At 37.5% G+C, this 17,369-nt stretch overlaps 1 protein-coding gene across 19 annotated transcripts in view; it reads right to left on the bottom strand.

The window, feature by feature from the left end:
* Positions 1 to 17,369, bottom strand: part of RALYL (RALY RNA binding protein like) — a 711,896-nt gene that overhangs the window by 143,988 nt on the left and 550,539 nt on the right. For all 19 annotated transcript variants that reach the window (XR_007148511.1, XM_047842032.1, XM_047842035.1 and 16 more), the window contains one exon: positions 10,370 to 10,445. Coding sequence is in view for 18 of the 19 variants with exons in the window: in XM_047842032.1 (XP_047697988.1) it covers positions 10,370 to 10,445 (76 nt within the window). In the remaining variant the exon portion in view is untranslated. The remainder of the gene's footprint in view (positions 1 to 10,369; positions 10,446 to 17,369) is intronic.

The raw sequence follows: 17,369 nt of genomic DNA, 5'->3' as shown, positions 1-17,369 counted from the left end.
TTTATAAAGATAAAAAAAATTACGTTTATAAAATACTTATACGTGATTTTAAAATCATTTACCTTATAAAAGTGAGAAAAGATGACAGAAGCCAACAAGCTGTTTGGCTTCTCATTACTTCAGTCCTATCCATCTAGATTGTGAATATTCATTTCATCTTTTCTCGTCTCCCCATTTTGTATGTACTCAGACTTTCTTCTACATCGTGACACTTCTCACTATGTTTTTTCTTATTTACAAGATAAACAGTCTGTATGGTCACAGGCATCCTTGCATGTGTGATGGGAATGCTATGGTAGAAGCCCTTGCACAGAGGAGCAGTCAGTGAGGTGGTACAGAGCACTAACTTTTCAGGAATGGACATAATATAAAGAAATTCCCATCAATCTTGACACAAGCAAGTCCATAAATATCACTCTCAATTGTACTTTAAGAAAAATGGGACAGGGGCACTTCACTGGCTTAGTTGATTGACTCTTGTTTTTGGCTCAGGTCATGATCTCACTGTTCATGGGTTAGAGCCCAGCATCAGGCTTTGTGCTGACTGTGCAGAGCCTGCTTGGGATTCTCTGTCTGCCTCTCTCTCTCTCTCTCTCTCTCTCTGCTTCTCCCCCTCTGTCTCTCTCAAAACAAATAATAAACTTAAAAAAAAAAGAAAAATGGGACAAAACCCTAGAAATTTAAAACTCCCTCTTTAAAATTAGGGAAAATATTTCCCTTCCCTTCTTTTTCTTTGGGCATTTAATTTAGAAAATTTGTCACTGCTTTGGGGAGAGGGGAAAGTGGGTGATGGGCATTGAGGAAGGCACTTGCTGGGATGAGCACTGGGTGTCGTATGTAAGCCAACTTGACAAATTATATTAAAAAAAAAGAGTGGAAAAAAAAGAAAATTTGTCATTGCAAAGGGGTTCTTCCTTCTTTGAAATGTATGTAAATTCCTTTGAAAACTAGATAGGTCTGTATGACCTAGGCATATCTTTTTTTGAGGACATGGGAGCCATCTCTTTGAAAGGTAAGCATCAAAAAGTATAGAACCTCTATCTTCCAGTTTCTGGGAGGGTAGGAATCTAACTCTGGTGTTCGTGGTTGCAAAACTACCTGTCATAAAGATATGAGAAGTTTAATTTTTGTCTGGATAAAGCCAACTGCCAATTAGTTAACACAGATGGTCACCCCAATTACAGATGACTTTATGATGAACTACGCATGACAAATGATGCTTTCAAGTCCTCTTACTCGAGGATTAGCTATTATCTATCTTGAGAACATGCATAGAATGGGTTATGTCTGCTTTGCTATATTAAAGGGTGAGATTTCTTTCTGTTTTTGTGAACTCTTAGCAGATTATCTGTGATGTGCATCACAGTCTGGGTGTTCATTTAATGAGAAAAGTGTTTTCCTTCTTTACAACTATGTGGAAAGGATTTCTGGGTTGGGAAAAGATTTTTTTTTTTAATTAACAACAGTGTAAAAGGAGGGTACCATTCCCACACTAAAGATGTTTTACTTTTTGATTTGTTTAAAAGTAGGACTTCAGACACATTTCGATTTCTTTTATGATTCTTCCATGTAGTCTTGAGGAAAAGGAAATATATCCTGGAATTTTGAACTTAATATGTAGATTGAGAGGGCAGATGAGACATGAGCCCTTGGTGGGCAAACAAAGCAAATAAATAACCCTTTGAAATGAAAAACAACCAATTTCAATTATCTTAGGTTGGAAGCTCAGGGACCCAAATTCTCTACCAAGGGCCATCCTCAAATAAAAGGTCACTAGATCTAAAGATAATGATCAAAAAATAAAATGATGAAAACATATGAAATCAGCACTGACAGTGAAGACATTCCATCTTGTGAACAAGAAAAACACTGTCTTTTGGAAGATAAAATCGAGAGCACCTTCCTCCCAGGCAGAGAGCACTTCTGCATTGACCCAACAATGAGAGGTGACCACCATCCTCCTACGCTTCGTGGGGACCAGTGGCGCTTCTGCTGGTGCTCTAACTTTAATACCCCATTATGCAAAGCAAGAAGAGCACAAACATAGTAAGACACAAAGAGCATATAGCATAAAAAGCCATAACTCTTGCGTCCTGGTAAGGAGGCTTGGGTTCAACAGAAAATCCTGTCTTCACAAATGAAAGAAAGCAACTATTTCAGGACCGGTTGTAGCTTCTAAAGTACAGTAAAATTGCGGCTAGAAGAAAAGAGTTGCATTTCTTCATTTGTACCTGCTAGCTGTGAGGAAGAGGTGAAATTTCAGCCCCTTCTATCCCATGCTAGGTTTCCCATTCCTTTTCCATTTCTCCCCATCCTAGAGGAGTATTAAGTAACAGATCAAGAGGCACCTGAGTGAAAAGTTGTAAACAACCAAGCATTGTCTTTTTCTTCTGGTCCTTGGGGCTGCATAAGTAAACTAAGTAGTCAGCCTCTCTTGCTTTCTGTCTCCTCCTCACATGCAGCTAATACGGGTAATGTGATTCCAGGCTGCTCTGTAAATCTAGCCATGTTGGAACATCACTGTTTTTGACTTTCATGCAATTTGTCGAAGGATGGTAAACTGCCTTGGGAGAAGCAGAAAAAAAGTCTGTGTTGTTATTGACAGACTTCATGAGGAAAGTACCATTAATTGAAAAATATTTCATGTGCATGAGTGTGTATGTGTGTGTTTATTGTATAACTAGTTCTGAGGGTAGTATCTACCACGCTGTTTAGTATACTTTCATATGTGATAAGTTTTTCTGAGAAGGGAGAGTTATGGAAAAAGTTTCTTATCACAAATTGGAGTACTTGCTTTTAATAGATGGTTACATAAATTATCATGCATCCCTTTTCTCTTTGACTGCCAGGAATCCCATCACTAAGTTCGATGCTCACTTGTAATACCTTATTATTGCATAAGTTTTCTAAGTATAATTTGCTTGATCCTATCTGCCACACCCCACCCCAATTCCCACCTAATTCTTGATTCTTATTATTAACCTCTTTTTAAAATTGGTTGCATGATTTTGCTTCCTTTGATTTTATCATAAGTTATCTGAAATCAAACAAATAGAATCATAGTCTTTCAAAAAGCCGTAGTTATGGATTCTCTAAGGAATTATACCATCTAGTCTCCTTTTACAGTTACTGTGTTCTTCCCATGTGCAAGAAGGTATTTATTCATGGATATTTATGCATTAAAAACTAACAAAAGACTGCAAACAGGCCATTCCTTCACCTAGCAGAAAACAGCCTGTAGCAGAACTATTTTAATGGGCATTATGCCCGTATTTCTATAAATGTTTTAAAGTAAAAGGTTTATAACTTACATTTGTTTAATATTGAAATATGAGGGACATACTATAAATTAGCATAATCTTTTTCTCCCCCCAAAAGTATCTTTTTAGGCGGTTATAGAAAATGTTAACCTATTTAGCTGGCTGTATGGATTTTAGCAACATCATCATAGCTCAAGGCTCCTTTATTTTTTTTATTTTTTTTTTTTAAATTTTTTTTTTCAACGTTTATTTTTATTTTTGGGACAGAGAGAGACAGAGCATGAACGGGGGAGGGGCAGAGCGAGAGGGAGACACAGAATTGGAAACAGGCTCCAGGCTCTGAGCCATCAGCCCAGAGCCCGACGCGGGGCTCGAACTCACGGACCGCGAGATCGTGACCTGGCTGAAGTCGGACGCTTAACCGACCGCGCCACCCAGGCGCCCCTCAAGGCTCCTTTAAAATAACTTCTTAAAATAATTGATCATAGACCTTTCTCTTTGAATAATCATAATGAGAATCACTAAAATTTGTAGAGCATCTATAACAGTCCCAGTCCTTAAATATGTCATCTTTCAGGAAACTTTTATTCCTCCTTCAAGCAGATAAAGAAGCAAATGAAGAAGAGACGGAGTTCACGTCACTGAAATTGCTGAGCCAGTTTAGGAGGCAGTCCTGTCTGACACCATTTCCACCAAACATACGTAAAACATCTGCACAGTTTTAAGCCATCCACAAAGTGAGTACTGGGGACCTTTTCTGGTTCAACAGCGTTTCATGTTCGCTTGAGAAGTGTGAATTGAAGAGAACTCACCTTCAATTACCCATATATATATATATATATATATACTCAGCTTTGAGTTTTATTTTTTTTTTCCAAATTTTTTTTTCAACGTTTATTTATTTTTGGGACAGAGAGAGACAGAGCATGAACTGGGGAGGGGCAGAGAGAGAGGGAGACACAGAATCGGAAACAGGCTCCAGGCTCTGAGCCATCAGCCCAGAGCCTGACGCGGGGCTCGAACTCACGGACCGCGAGATGGTGACCTGGCTGAAGTCGGACGCTTAACCGACTGCGCCACCCAGGCGCCCTTCAGCTTTGAGTTTTAGAAGTGGACCTTTTTTTTTCTCTTGTGCATATTTGCGACCACACTTTTCCTTGCCAGTAATTTGATTGCCCAAGACTGAATCAGGAGCTAAAAGAGACTGCGATTGCTACATAGACCCAGAGACAACTTAATTTCAAGTTGAAGCTTGTAGGCATGTCAGTGCTGGGGCTTGTGTCCATTTTAAAAGGGCAAAGGCATCAGCACAGGGGGTGAGAGGAACAGTTCCGTGTCCTCCTCACATTCCATTTAAAAACCACAGAGTCCATTCCTAGATGGCTTTCCGCCTGGGCCCACCGGAGTAGGTAGGTGAAATGGAAGCCTTTACCAGTGCAAAGGGAGACGCTGATACTGAAAGTATTAAGCTTCTGAAAATGTATGTGTATTATCCTTGATATTATAAAAGGAGACAGAAAATAAATAAAATAACCAATAGCTAACTGGTAAACATTCCTCAGCAAACAGAGCAAGTCAGTGAAGTGGAGATATCCAGGATGCTTTTCCTCCATATTGATTTTTTGCTATTTTGCATTGGGTGAAATTAGCCTCTATTGCTTTCATTTCATTTGATTTCATTTCAAGGTCCTAGGGAACATTTTGGGTCACCTTAAGGTCCCTCTTCTCTATGTTGTGCCAGAGTGGCCATGAGGATGGTAACAGAATTCACGTAGGTCAATTGGTAAACAAATCACCAGAGAGATTTTGCTGCAGAGTCACCTTACTTGGCCCAGACTCTGAAAGTGTTTTGGTCATTGAAAGTCCTATAATATAACCTGCATTCATGTTATCGCCACTAATTGTGGTGATCTTAAAATGGTAATACTATAGGTCATCCTAAGACAATCGTAAGGGAGCCTTAAAGTTACTTGCAGTGGCAATCTGGATGCCCATGGCCGTCTCTGTGAGGTGGGAAGGTTGCTAAGAAAGGCATCTGTATAATAACCATAAAGCCATATTTGGGAATGATACCTAGTAATATCCATGCAATGAATAGGATGACACTGTGTTTTATGTCTCTCACTGCCTTGTGCTCCCTGTGACTGGGAGGGCTGCCTCTAGGTGAATGAAAACCTGTTCTTGGTCAGCTATGATAAGTAGTATCTTTGTTCTCTGGTTGTCAGTTTTACTCACATCAGAGAGGAAAGGTCTGTCTCCTTTATAAGCAGAAACAAAACCATCATACAATTATTCTCATTTAGCTATTATTTAGCATTAATTGGGACTTGGCATGCTGGGAAACTCACTTCCTGGGGGAGAATTTTATTGTAGAGCACCATAGATACTGTGTAATGTACATAGCACATTCGAAGCAGCAATTTATTAAAAGTCACAATATTTTCCCTAGAGAATGGATTTGCTATTCACCATTAGGACTAGGTCCAATATTTATGGAATGTTCACACATGATTAATTACGTTTCATTTACAAATAGCCTCTAATGGGAGACATTTTTATTACAAGTGCTATTTTAATGAATTGTCTATCTTTATGAATTCCTGTAGAAGACTGAAATAATTTCTTTTCCTTCCTTTCCCCAACCTTACACCTGAGCCTGCTGGGGCTTCTCATGTCTTTCTTATGTCTTCTATCAGACTCATGTGATCATCCCCTCACTTGTCTAAGCTGGAAATCTTGGCCATATTTGTGACTCACTCATCCTTCCATCCCATTGCCAATTGCTCACCATATTCAAATGGCTCCTTGTTGCCTGTAGAATAAAAGCTGAATCTCCTTAATCTGATAAGCAGGTGTATTAAGATCCTGACAGCCTGAGCCCCATAGCATTCCAGTTATCCGTTCTTTGCCTTCACCAAGTAGACTATACTAGTTCTCACCATGAGATCCTCTTCTTAATCATGTGTCTATTCCCTGGTCACATTTTCTTTTGCCAGCATGCTCTCTTTCTCTTTGCCTATGAGTGAATGCCTGATTGCTCAGAAGTCAGATCAAACGTCACTCAGACTTCCACCTCCCCTCCCCTTAGGCAGGATCAGTTACTCTCTCATTTGTTTTCTTATAGAACTGTATGTATACTTCATTTATATTCTTTATTTGTGTGTACATTTAACTCGTGAATACCACAGTAAATATTTTAAGGCTATAGTATGTTTTTAAAATTTTTTGTGGCTTCCACATATACTATGTTAATTCAGCACATGATAAATGCTTGGTGAAGGCTGTCTGGCTAAACTGAAAATCCTGTTAAAAGAAGTAACAAGGTTAGGGGCTCCTGGGTGGTTCAGTGGGTTAAGCGTCCGACTTCAGCTCAGGTCATGATCTCGCAGTTCTTGAGTTCGAGTCCCACATTGGGCTCTGTGCTGACAGCTCAGAGCCTGGAGCTTGCTTTGGATTCTGTGTCTCCTTCTCTCTCTGCCCCTCCCCAACTTGTGCTCTGTCTCTCTATGTCTCTCAATAAATAAATAAATGTAAAAAATATAAAAAAGAAATAACAAGGTTATCCCTCAGTGTGTATTCCATGTAAATACTACTTTGTGGTTCATGACAGAGATGAAATGGATGCAGGTGAAGGAGAAAGTCTGATAGCAAATCATATACATCCCCAACAGGGTAAAGAGATCTGGAGACATAACAGTTTAGGGCATGACGGTAAATCAGAGGTTACCAAGAACCCGAAAAATAATTTATTTTTATTTAATTTTGATTTCTCCTTGCCTTGTGGCCTTGGCATTTGCTGTGTCATTTGCCTTGAAAAGCAGTGACCACAGTGCCTAAACTATAGTAGACGCACAATAAATATGTCTTGTATGAATGAATGAACAAATAAACGAAGAAATGAAATTATTCCAGCTTTCTCATTTCATGGATAAGAGACCCAAAGTTACAAAGAACAGGAAAGCAGAAACAACCTCTTTTCAAGCTGCCACCATATGCCCTGCACTAAGATTAGGTGCTTTTGCCTCAACTATTCATTTTATCCTGTCAAGAAAATTCTACAACTATTATGTGAGATAAAGAACCTGAAGCTCAAAATTTGTGCCCCATGATCACAGAGATCGGTTGTAACTCTCTGGTTTTTATACTGTGTAGTGTAGTCTTTCCTTTGCCACCTGCTGTCATGGTAATCATGGACAGTGTAAGTGATTATTAGTTTTGCTGGGTAGGAATCTCTGCTTTTTATAATCTCTATGCTTAGATAGGGGCAGGTGAGTAAATATGCGGAGCAGTGATCTAGCGGCAAGATCACTAGAATTGAAGGCTGAAAACCAGTGTTCAGTTCCTAATCTTGTCATCTTAGTTCGGGCGAGTCCTTTATTGTTTTGGAAACTTAGTTTTTTCATTTATAATACAAGGCTCATAATACAAACCTTGTGGACTTTTGTGGTGAACAGATAAATAGTGACTCTGAAAATACAGTGTGTCTACATAAAAAGGAGTTATTACTATTATTAAGCTTATGTAAGAATGAGAAAGTGTGTATAAAAGGGTGTTCTTAGACGTGCATTCCACTCTCTTTTGTTCCCTTTGTTACCTCTTTGTAATTTCAGTACAACCCAGCCTTCATTTGAGTAAACAGATGAAAACAGGATAAATAAGCATTTCTCCACCGATGTAATTTGTATACAATATATCAGATTAAATGAACTTCTGCTTTTGATTCTTTTGAATTCACAATTCAACGTAATTTAGTAATAGAGAAATAATAGTTAAAAAGACACCTGTTTCTTGTCACAAGCTTCTATTCTCATAAGAAAATCAAAACAGTCCAAGAACAGGGAAAATTAGAAAATCAACATCACTGCACAGTGGTAACTCTTTGATGAGAAAAAATTTAAAAAGCCACTGACAGTTTGTTTTGTTAATTATTAAAAATAACGGCTTTTGAAATGTTCTACATTAGAGGCAGTTCTATACATACATTTAAAAATGAATCTGATCACAAAAGAACTTGCATTTTTTCAGTTTTTTGTAAAGGTATCCTCTACCTTAAACAAGGTAGAGAAAGTATCACTTCACTTTGGCTGGTGACTTCATTTTGGACCTTTAATACCAATATTGTCTTATGATCATTTATCAAATTTGTTAAGGCCTGTACTTTTCCATTTTTATATAAATTTTTAAATTAAAATGAAGTAAACTCACATAGCTAAAATAATATGAGCAATTAAGACATATTTTCAATATCTATTTTATGATTTCTAATGGTCATGCATTAGAGAGCCCTGGGGCATTAGCATGGATAGGACCTTGGCACTCATTTAATTCTGATCTTTTTTATTTCACAGCTTGGGAAATGAGGCTGTGAGTGGCTGAAAGAAGGAGATACGCTAGTTCTCAGAGAACAAAGATGAAAAAAACCAGCTCCAAGCTATCTTTTGAGTACTCTTCTTACTGTACTATATTAGAATATAATCAATTTTGACAAGTAGAACTCAGTTCTCCTTTATCCAAATAATATCAGGTTAAAAAAGGGGGCCTTGCTCAACACTTATATTAGTTCTTTGGATGTGGATACTGATGGAATGAAGACACATATCTGGGAGACAACGAAATAAATTGGATGACAGGAGATCTCAATAGCTTGCAACAATTGGCCAAGTCTAACAAAAGGGGATTTAACAGAGAGATGCAAAATTGGCACTTAACAGTACAAAAACCAATGGCAAAAGTTCATGAAGTGGGACATATGACTTAGCAACAGAACATTTTTGTTTTCAAAAGTCACTATTAAAAAAATTATTTTAATGTTTTTATTTATGTATGTATTTACTTAAAATTTTTTAATGTTTATTTATTTTTGAGAGAGAGACACAAACACCGAGGGTGAGTGGGGGAGAGCAGAGAGAGAGGGAGACATAGAATCTGAAGCAGGTTCCAGGCTCTGAGTTGTCGGCACTGAGTCTGACGCTGGGCTCAAACCCATAGACTGCGAGATTATGATCTGAGTTGAAGTCAGACACATAACCGACTGAGCCACGTAGATTCCCCTGTTTTTACTTATTTTTGACAGAAAGAGAGACAGAGAGTGAGCTGGGGACGGGTAGAGAGAGAGGGAGACACAGGCCTCAGGCTCTGAGCTGTCAGCACAGAGCCTGACGCAGGGCTCAAACTTGTGAACCCTGAGATCGTGACCCAGGCCAAAGTCAGAAGTTCAACCAACTGAGCCACCCAGGCACCCCCCAAAAGTGGCTATTTTTAAAGAACTAAAAGTTCTGTGAGCTTACTCTTGTCCTCTTATCCAAATGAACTGAATTTTACTTAACATGATAGACGTTTATACAGAACAATAGAGAGGCTAAATACAGTTTAACTTTATCTATCGAGCATTGAGATTATAAATGTGGACACTGATAAACTGGGGCAACGAGAGGGGAAAGACCAGAATGTTAAATTGACTCAGATCCAAGTATATTAGGAAAGGTTAAAGGTATTAGGTAGGTCTCTTTGGAGAAGGGAAGGACTACATTTGTTGTTTTAGAGAAATAGGGGTGAAATGAGCATATACTTTGTGACAAAAGAGGCTAAATGATCAGGCGGAAAGAACTCAAGGTATGGCATCAGACAGCATGAGTCTGAATGTTGGTGCCATCATTCTTACAAGTGGTGGGACTTAGGGAAATTCCCCAAGAAAATGTGTATCAGGGTCTTGATCTGTAAGATAAGAGCAGCAGTATCTACAATGCAGGATGGTTATGAAAATTAAATTAAATCAAACACCATGAAAAATACCTACAGTACATGGCATGCAGTAGTCACAAGGTATTGTCCTTTCCAGCACGTTGGCAGGTAAAGTCATGAAAGATTTTTATTAGATTTTATTTGAGGAATATCTTGTAGAGGGGTTGTTTTAGTGGAGATGGGAAGGTTAGGTGTACAGATCCCTGCCAATCCTGGGTAACATATCTATATGTTGATTGTGAGCATTTTGTTGTACTTTATGCCAGGAAGGATTGTTCTTTAAAACATTTGATTCCTTATAAGGTTATGTTGCTTTTTAAAGTTGCAAGAAGTTTCCACTACTATATATCATAAAATTGCTTACTTACCTATAAAGTGCAGAAAGGGGCCTCTTGTTTCCAGGTTTTGGTCTGTATGGTTTGGGTTCTCCTGCCATGTTGATATCTAAAAGCAAAAAATAATATAGCACTGATTAGGAAAAATTAATCCACTTGAGGAAAATAAATGATGAGATTTTTTTTTCCTTTCGCCATTTGCCTATACAAATGTTATATGCTATTCATTTATTCAACAAATATTTGCTGAGCATCTACTTTAGGCCAGGCACTGTTTGAGATATGTCATGTACCAAACAGGTTAGATTTATGCCTTTGTAAAACTAACCTTCTACTGGGGGGAGAAATAGATGGCAAACAACAACAACAGCAATGAAAACAAACAGAAAAATTCATAACATATTAGAAAGCAATAATTACTATGGAAAAAGACAATGTTGAATGAGGTAGAGAAATCAGGAATGCTTAGTAAAATGAAGAAAGAATGAGATATCCTTCTTTTTTTGAATGTTTATCTATTTTTTTTTTTAAAAATTTTTTTTTTCAACGTTTATTTATTTTGGGGACAGAGAGAGACAGAGCATGAACGGGGGAGGGGCAGAGAGAGAGGGAGACACAGAATTGGAAACAGGCTCCAGGCTCTGAGCCATCAGCCCAGAGCCTGACGCGGGGCTCGAACTCACAGACCGCGAGATCGTGACCTGGCTGAAGTCGGACGCTTAACCGACTGCGCCACCCAGGCGCCCCTTGAATGTTTATCTATTTTGAGAGAGAGAGAGAGAGAGGAGAGAGAATCCCAAGCAGGTTTCATGCTGTCAGCATGGACCCCGACGTGGGGCTCGACCCCATGAACTGAGATCAAGCGTTGGACGCTTAATGGACTGAGCCACCCAGGTGCCCCCAGATATCCTTCTCAACTGGGTTTTTGCCAGAAATGTCTCAGTTTACATACACATTTGCATGGATCAGAGCTTTGTTCTTAAGAGGAATTAATTTAAATGATAATATCTTTCATCTATGTAGAAAAGGCGTGTAGAAGAGTGGAACTCTAGAGGATACCAGGCTTACTAAAGGAACAATACAACACACACACTCATAAACTAGAATGTGCAGTTATAGAGTTCCTGGGTAGTCAGAAGAAGAGAGTACAACTTTTGCCTTTGTGAACTAAAATCATGATAAAATCTCTGGGATAAGGCAATAAGATGCTTAAGTACCTGACAGAAGAGTATTTGCATACAACTGCCCAACCTCTGTCTTAAAGAAATGTGTGAAACAGTTAAGGGATTGGAAAGTTGGGTGACAAAGGTTTGGAAAATCACATAAAAACCAAGCTTTAATAAAGTTAAAATTTCTAAATCATGATAAGAAGGAAAATCTATATCAAATATATCAAAATAATGTGGGGTTTTTTTGACATTATTTTGATAGAAAAGAAGGAGAATACTTCCCTTTCTTGTACAGTGGACTAAGTACACTGGATTAGGGAGGAATGAGTGACCCAGCAGTGAAAACAACCAAAATTTCTAGATAAAATACAGCTGACCCTTCAACAACACTGGTGTGAACTGCACAGGTCCATTTATATGCAGATTTTTTTCAATAAATATAGTACAGTACTGTAAATGTATTTTCTCTTCCTTATGATTTTCTTAACATTCTCTTTTCTCTAGCTTACTTCTATTGTAAGAATACAGTAACAAGAATACATGAAACATACAATATATGTATTTATTGTTTATGTTATTGGTAAGGTTTCCAGTCAACAGTAGACTATTAGTAGTTGAGTTCTGGGGGGAGTCAAACATTATGTGTAAATTTTTGACTGCACAGGGGCTCAGTACCCCTACTCCCATGTTGTTCAAGAGTCAACTGTATAATATATCTCTTTTTTTAAAAATACAACATTGAGGGGTGCCTGGTTGGCTCAGTCGGTTAAGCATCTGACTTCGGCTCAGGTCATGATTTCACCATTCGTGAGTTTGAACACCACCTCAGGCTCTGTGCTGACAGCTCAGAGACTGGAGCCTACTTCAGATTCTGTGTCTCCCTTTCTCTCTGCCCCTCCCCTGCTCATCCTTTGTCTCTGTCTCTCAAAAATGAATAAATGTTAAAAAAAACTTTTTTAAAAAGTACAACACTGAGCTAGTAAAAAAGTAAGGAGTTCATAGAAGCCTATGTCTGAGTCAAAGCAGGAAAGGAAATCAGATGGAATTGGAAGACTGGCTCTGGCTTAGTCCTTGAAGACACTTACTGAAACCAGAACTTGAGCTTTAGCTTTTATGTCCTTGTGAATTAGAGGGGACAGGGGACAGTGCCCACATTAAAGGGTATGAACCATATAATTACTGAATTCAATACCCATATGGGTTAAAATCTTTAACTAAGAAGAAAAGGAAACTTCATCCTTCTTCCTAATAAGGAATATCTACAAAAAAATTCTCTAGTAAATGTCATAGTTAATAGTGAAATATTGGCTACATTTTCTTTAACATCAAGGTATTTGAGTACTTAATTAGCTAATTTTTATATTATGTCTACACCCAACATGGGGCTCAAACTTATGACCCTGAGATTTAGAGTCGCATGCTCTTCCAACTGGGTCAGCCAGGTGCCCCTCATGTCAAGAAATTTAGAAGGGTATTCACTAGTACCAATTCTGGATTTCATAGTGCATGAAGTAAGACAGGAAAACGGTACCAGAAATGGGAAGGAAGAAATTAAACTGTCATAACTGTTGATAATAACTGGGTCCACATAAAAATTCCAAAATATCCATTGACTATTACAATTAATAAAAGAGTTTAATAAACTTCTTGGGTTCAATGCCAATATACACAATTCAAATTCATATCTCTACACAGCAATACGTGTTTAAAAATATAATTCGAAAAGATGTAATTTACATAGTATAAAAGTAAAGTACCTAGGGATAAATGCATTATAAAATTTTAAAGTTGTTTATAAGGAAAATTATATAACTATATTGGAAGATTTTATGGTTGCCTCACATAAATAGAGAAATTAGAAAACTTGATATTTAACAAACATTTCAATTCTCCTGAAGTTGATTTATTGATTCCATATAATGTCAATAATATCACCAAACATTCTTTTTATATCTGTGTGGAGTTGGTAAGTTAATTCTGAGACTTACATGACAGAGTAAAAGGTCAAAATAACCACTTGGAAAAAAACCCAAAGGTGGCAAACTTGCCTTATGCAGACTTATTTTAAGCTACAATAATTAAGACTATAGTATTTGTGCAAAGATAGAAAATGAAACATTGCAACAGAGTAGAAAACTCCCAAACTGAAACACGCATATATGAATGTCTGAATTATGACAGAAATAACATAGCTGATCCGGGATTAAAGATAGGCTTCTGAGGCTGTAACAACTGATTACATTACTGCGAGGATAAATATGAACTTGAACCTCTACACTGTACGGAAAAATAATTAATTACTATCAGATTAAAACCCTAAATGTGACAGGCAAAAATACATACCTTTTTTTATTAAATTTTTTTTAAGTTTTATTTTTCGTATTTGAGAGAGAGAGAGAGAGAGAAAGAGAGAGAGAGAGAGCACATCAGCAGGGAAGGGGCAGAGAGATGGAGACAGAATCTGAAGCAGGTTCCAGGCTCTGAGCTGTTAGCACAGAGCCCAATGTGGGGCTCGAATTCATGAGCAGTGAGATCATGACCTGGGCTGAAGTTGGAAGCCTAACTGACTGAGCCACCCAGGCGCCCTCCCCCCTCCAAAATATATAACTTTTAAGAAGAAATATAGTAAAATATCCTTATGAGATCAGAGTATGAAAGGATAATCCTAAACCAGACATAAAAAGCACTAGCCTTAAAATACAAGATTGATAAACTCTACTACATTACAGTAAAATAAAAAGAATTTCTGCTCAGTAAAAGGCAGAAAAAGACAATGCAAAAAAAGGCCACAAACTAGATGAAGAAATCCTTGACAAAGTATTTGTTTCTGGAATACATAAAGACTCATTTATATGAGTCAAACCACCAAATAGAAAATTTGGCAAAGCTCTGGATGAATGAGCATTTCCGTTGTACTCAACTTTTAAATACAAGATTTAATTGTGTCTTCAGGCCAACATGGCTTATTTGGAAGCCAAGGCTCAGGTACTCATGACTCAAGAGCTGCTGGCCTTGAAGGGACCATGTAAATAAGGCAAATGACACCGTAGCAGTAAAATCTGTGGTCAATGATGGAGAGACATCCTGAGGTTTTCTTCTCTAATTGTCACACATTGTGTAAGTTTCCCATAGGTAGGACTAGAGGAAAAATGACCGAGATTCAACTTTCTGCCATTCTTATAAAGATAGGGGCTTTGGAGTAAAATACTGAGGTACAGAAAATAAAGTGTTATTTCTTAAATTCCCAAATTTAGAAAGAGTCATACCAAATACTAATATTTAGAAATCCCATATTGTCTTCAAGAAGGGATATGGGTTTAATCATTCTCAACAAATTTTTTTTGAGATCATCCAAAATATCCTAGTTAAATTCCTACTTGTTTTACAGAAGTATCTATAAAGGTACCTCTGTATCAAGAAGGTGGATTCTATTATCTGAGTATTAGAATTATATTCTTGTAGAGAGAGTCAGTAAAATTAGGTAAGCACCATTAAAAGGAGGTCTCTTGAAGTGTTTATGTTTGGGTGCAATATACATCATACTGTGTGGAAGAACTCCCCCAAACCGTTTCCAGGCATAGGGATGAAGCAGAAGGGAGTGAAAGCCTTACCTACGGTTAGGAGATGACTGGAGACAGGAGACCTCCACACGGAGGGAAGATGGGTATCTGCATTTTGTCCTATGACATTATAAGCCTACGTAAGGACCAACTAAGAACAGACCCCATATTTATTTTGAAGTTTCAATATTTCAAGTTAGCATGAAAAAAATAGGTGGAAAAAATAAAAACTTACTCTAAAATTATTCTTCTAGAATTAACCTCAGAATCAAACAAACTGAAAAATATCCTGTTGGGCTAATAACTATATCTTTTCACAGTAAACTACTTAAAAACATATTAAATGTTCTAAAAAATTTAATCAGTTTTCCTTGCTTCTTTATATTGAAGCTAAATAAGTGATGTCAACATACCATGACAGAAACAACTATAAAGTTAGAGAACCGGAAAAAGTCAATGAGATGAACCTATTCTGGTTTGAGGTAAATGAGATGAGGCAAATGGAGACAGGTACTATTCCAAAGTGTCATTCTCAGAAATGATATTCAAAACATGTAAATGCATTTCTTTGACCGATTTTTGTTAGTGTGCGACAAAAGATGATGGTAACAGCATTCTATTAGTTCATGCTTTATGACTCTTGGGAAGATACCTCTACTTCAACACCCAAACACTGCGATCCCCATTTTATGTTATTACATTGCTCCAATGGCACAGACTACTGAGTGCCTCTCTTTGACTTTGGACTTTTATCTTGCACGGTGTTATTTATCCAACAGGTGTTCAGTGGGTCTGTCTACTGGTTGATTAAATTCATACAGACCAGAAGGTATATCCTTGCACAGGTTGTAGTGTGTCTAGCCAAACACACTGTCAGCACATTTCCTAAAGTGACATTTATTTGAACTATGTTTTGGAAGATGTTAACAGGTATATTGCCAAACAAATAAATCATGGTAACATAAGTTTTGTAAAAATGCTATAATTTATCTCTCTTTTGTATATTTGGAATGCATATGAAAGGATAAGATTCTGGAAAAAAAAGAAACATTCAGTTATGTTTAACTCAAGTGTGTGTGTGTGTGTGTGTGTGTGTGTGTGTGTATAAACACAGAGTATATTTTGGATGACACACGTGTAAACATTCAGCAAAACGGTGTCTTCCCAGAACACAGGTTTATGAAATACACTGAAATATTTAGAAAACATTTTACATTTATTTTTTTGCCACGTTTCAATTTGGAATATCCTCAGGTGAAAATTTATTTTAATCTTTTCAACTGCATATTATTTACACTACTACAATAAATAGGCCCTTGCTACTTACCTCTACCACTATTGATCCCTGTTGGCATCTGCCATTTCTAGAGGAATTTAACATTGACATTAAAGTGATGCCTGACTTATATTCCTGGGGCACCTGGGTGAGTGCCTGACTTTGGCTCAGTTCATGATCTCACAGTTCATGAGTTTGAGCCCCATGTTGGGCTCTGTGCTGACAGCTCAGAGCCTAGAGCCTGCTTTTGATTCTGTGTCTCCCTCTCTCTCTGGTCCTCCCCCACTCATGCTCTGTCTCTCTCTCAAAAAAAACCATTAAAAATGAAAGTGATGCATAACTCATAGTATAATAAAGGTATATACATCATCAATATCATTTTTTAGATGGAAAAAAATAAAAGAAATATTTTTTCTAAAAGAATTACCTATAAGTAATATAATCTTGAGATTTTTTTGTTTTGTTTCCTTTCCCAGTTTAAATAAAAGTTTAAATAATTCAGCCATGGCATATAGACTGCTCGGAAAACTCATTCAGAACCTTTTATTGTTCACATTTAAAAGATTTAGGGATTCATTACTATTCCATTGAATAAAAATTCAGGAGATAAAGAAAATAGTCTGTTATGTTTGACAAGTGAGTGCATGAAACCATACATTACCCTAGTATAAGCACCCTATCATTTACGAGTGTTTTTGCATTTATTAGTTTAGATCCTCAAAAAAATCCTGTGAAATAAGCAGAGCAGGAGTCGTTATTCCCACATCATGTACATAGATGTTTGAGGTACCGAGAAATTAAATGGCATTCATAATAATATCGTTAGCTCAGTTCACTACAACTGTCTCTCTTATTGAGCATGGCCCATGTGCCAGGCACCGACTGATACCTTGCCCCTGTCCTGAGAGAGATGACTGTCTGAGAGTCAGCGGCAGCCTTGAGCCAGAGCTGCACCAGACCCACAGTCTAGCACTTTCCCACTATCACATTGCTCTTAACCGGATTTTGGATGTCACATTTTCTATGCC

The sequence above is a fragment of the Prionailurus viverrinus genome, chromosome F2 (genome assembly GCF_022837055.1).
Source record: "Prionailurus viverrinus isolate Anna chromosome F2, UM_Priviv_1.0, whole genome shotgun sequence".
Lineage (NCBI taxonomy): Eukaryota > Metazoa > Chordata > Mammalia > Carnivora > Felidae > Prionailurus > Prionailurus viverrinus.
Note: the sequence above shows the minus strand (reverse complement) of the source record. Positions and strands in the feature narration are given on the sequence as shown.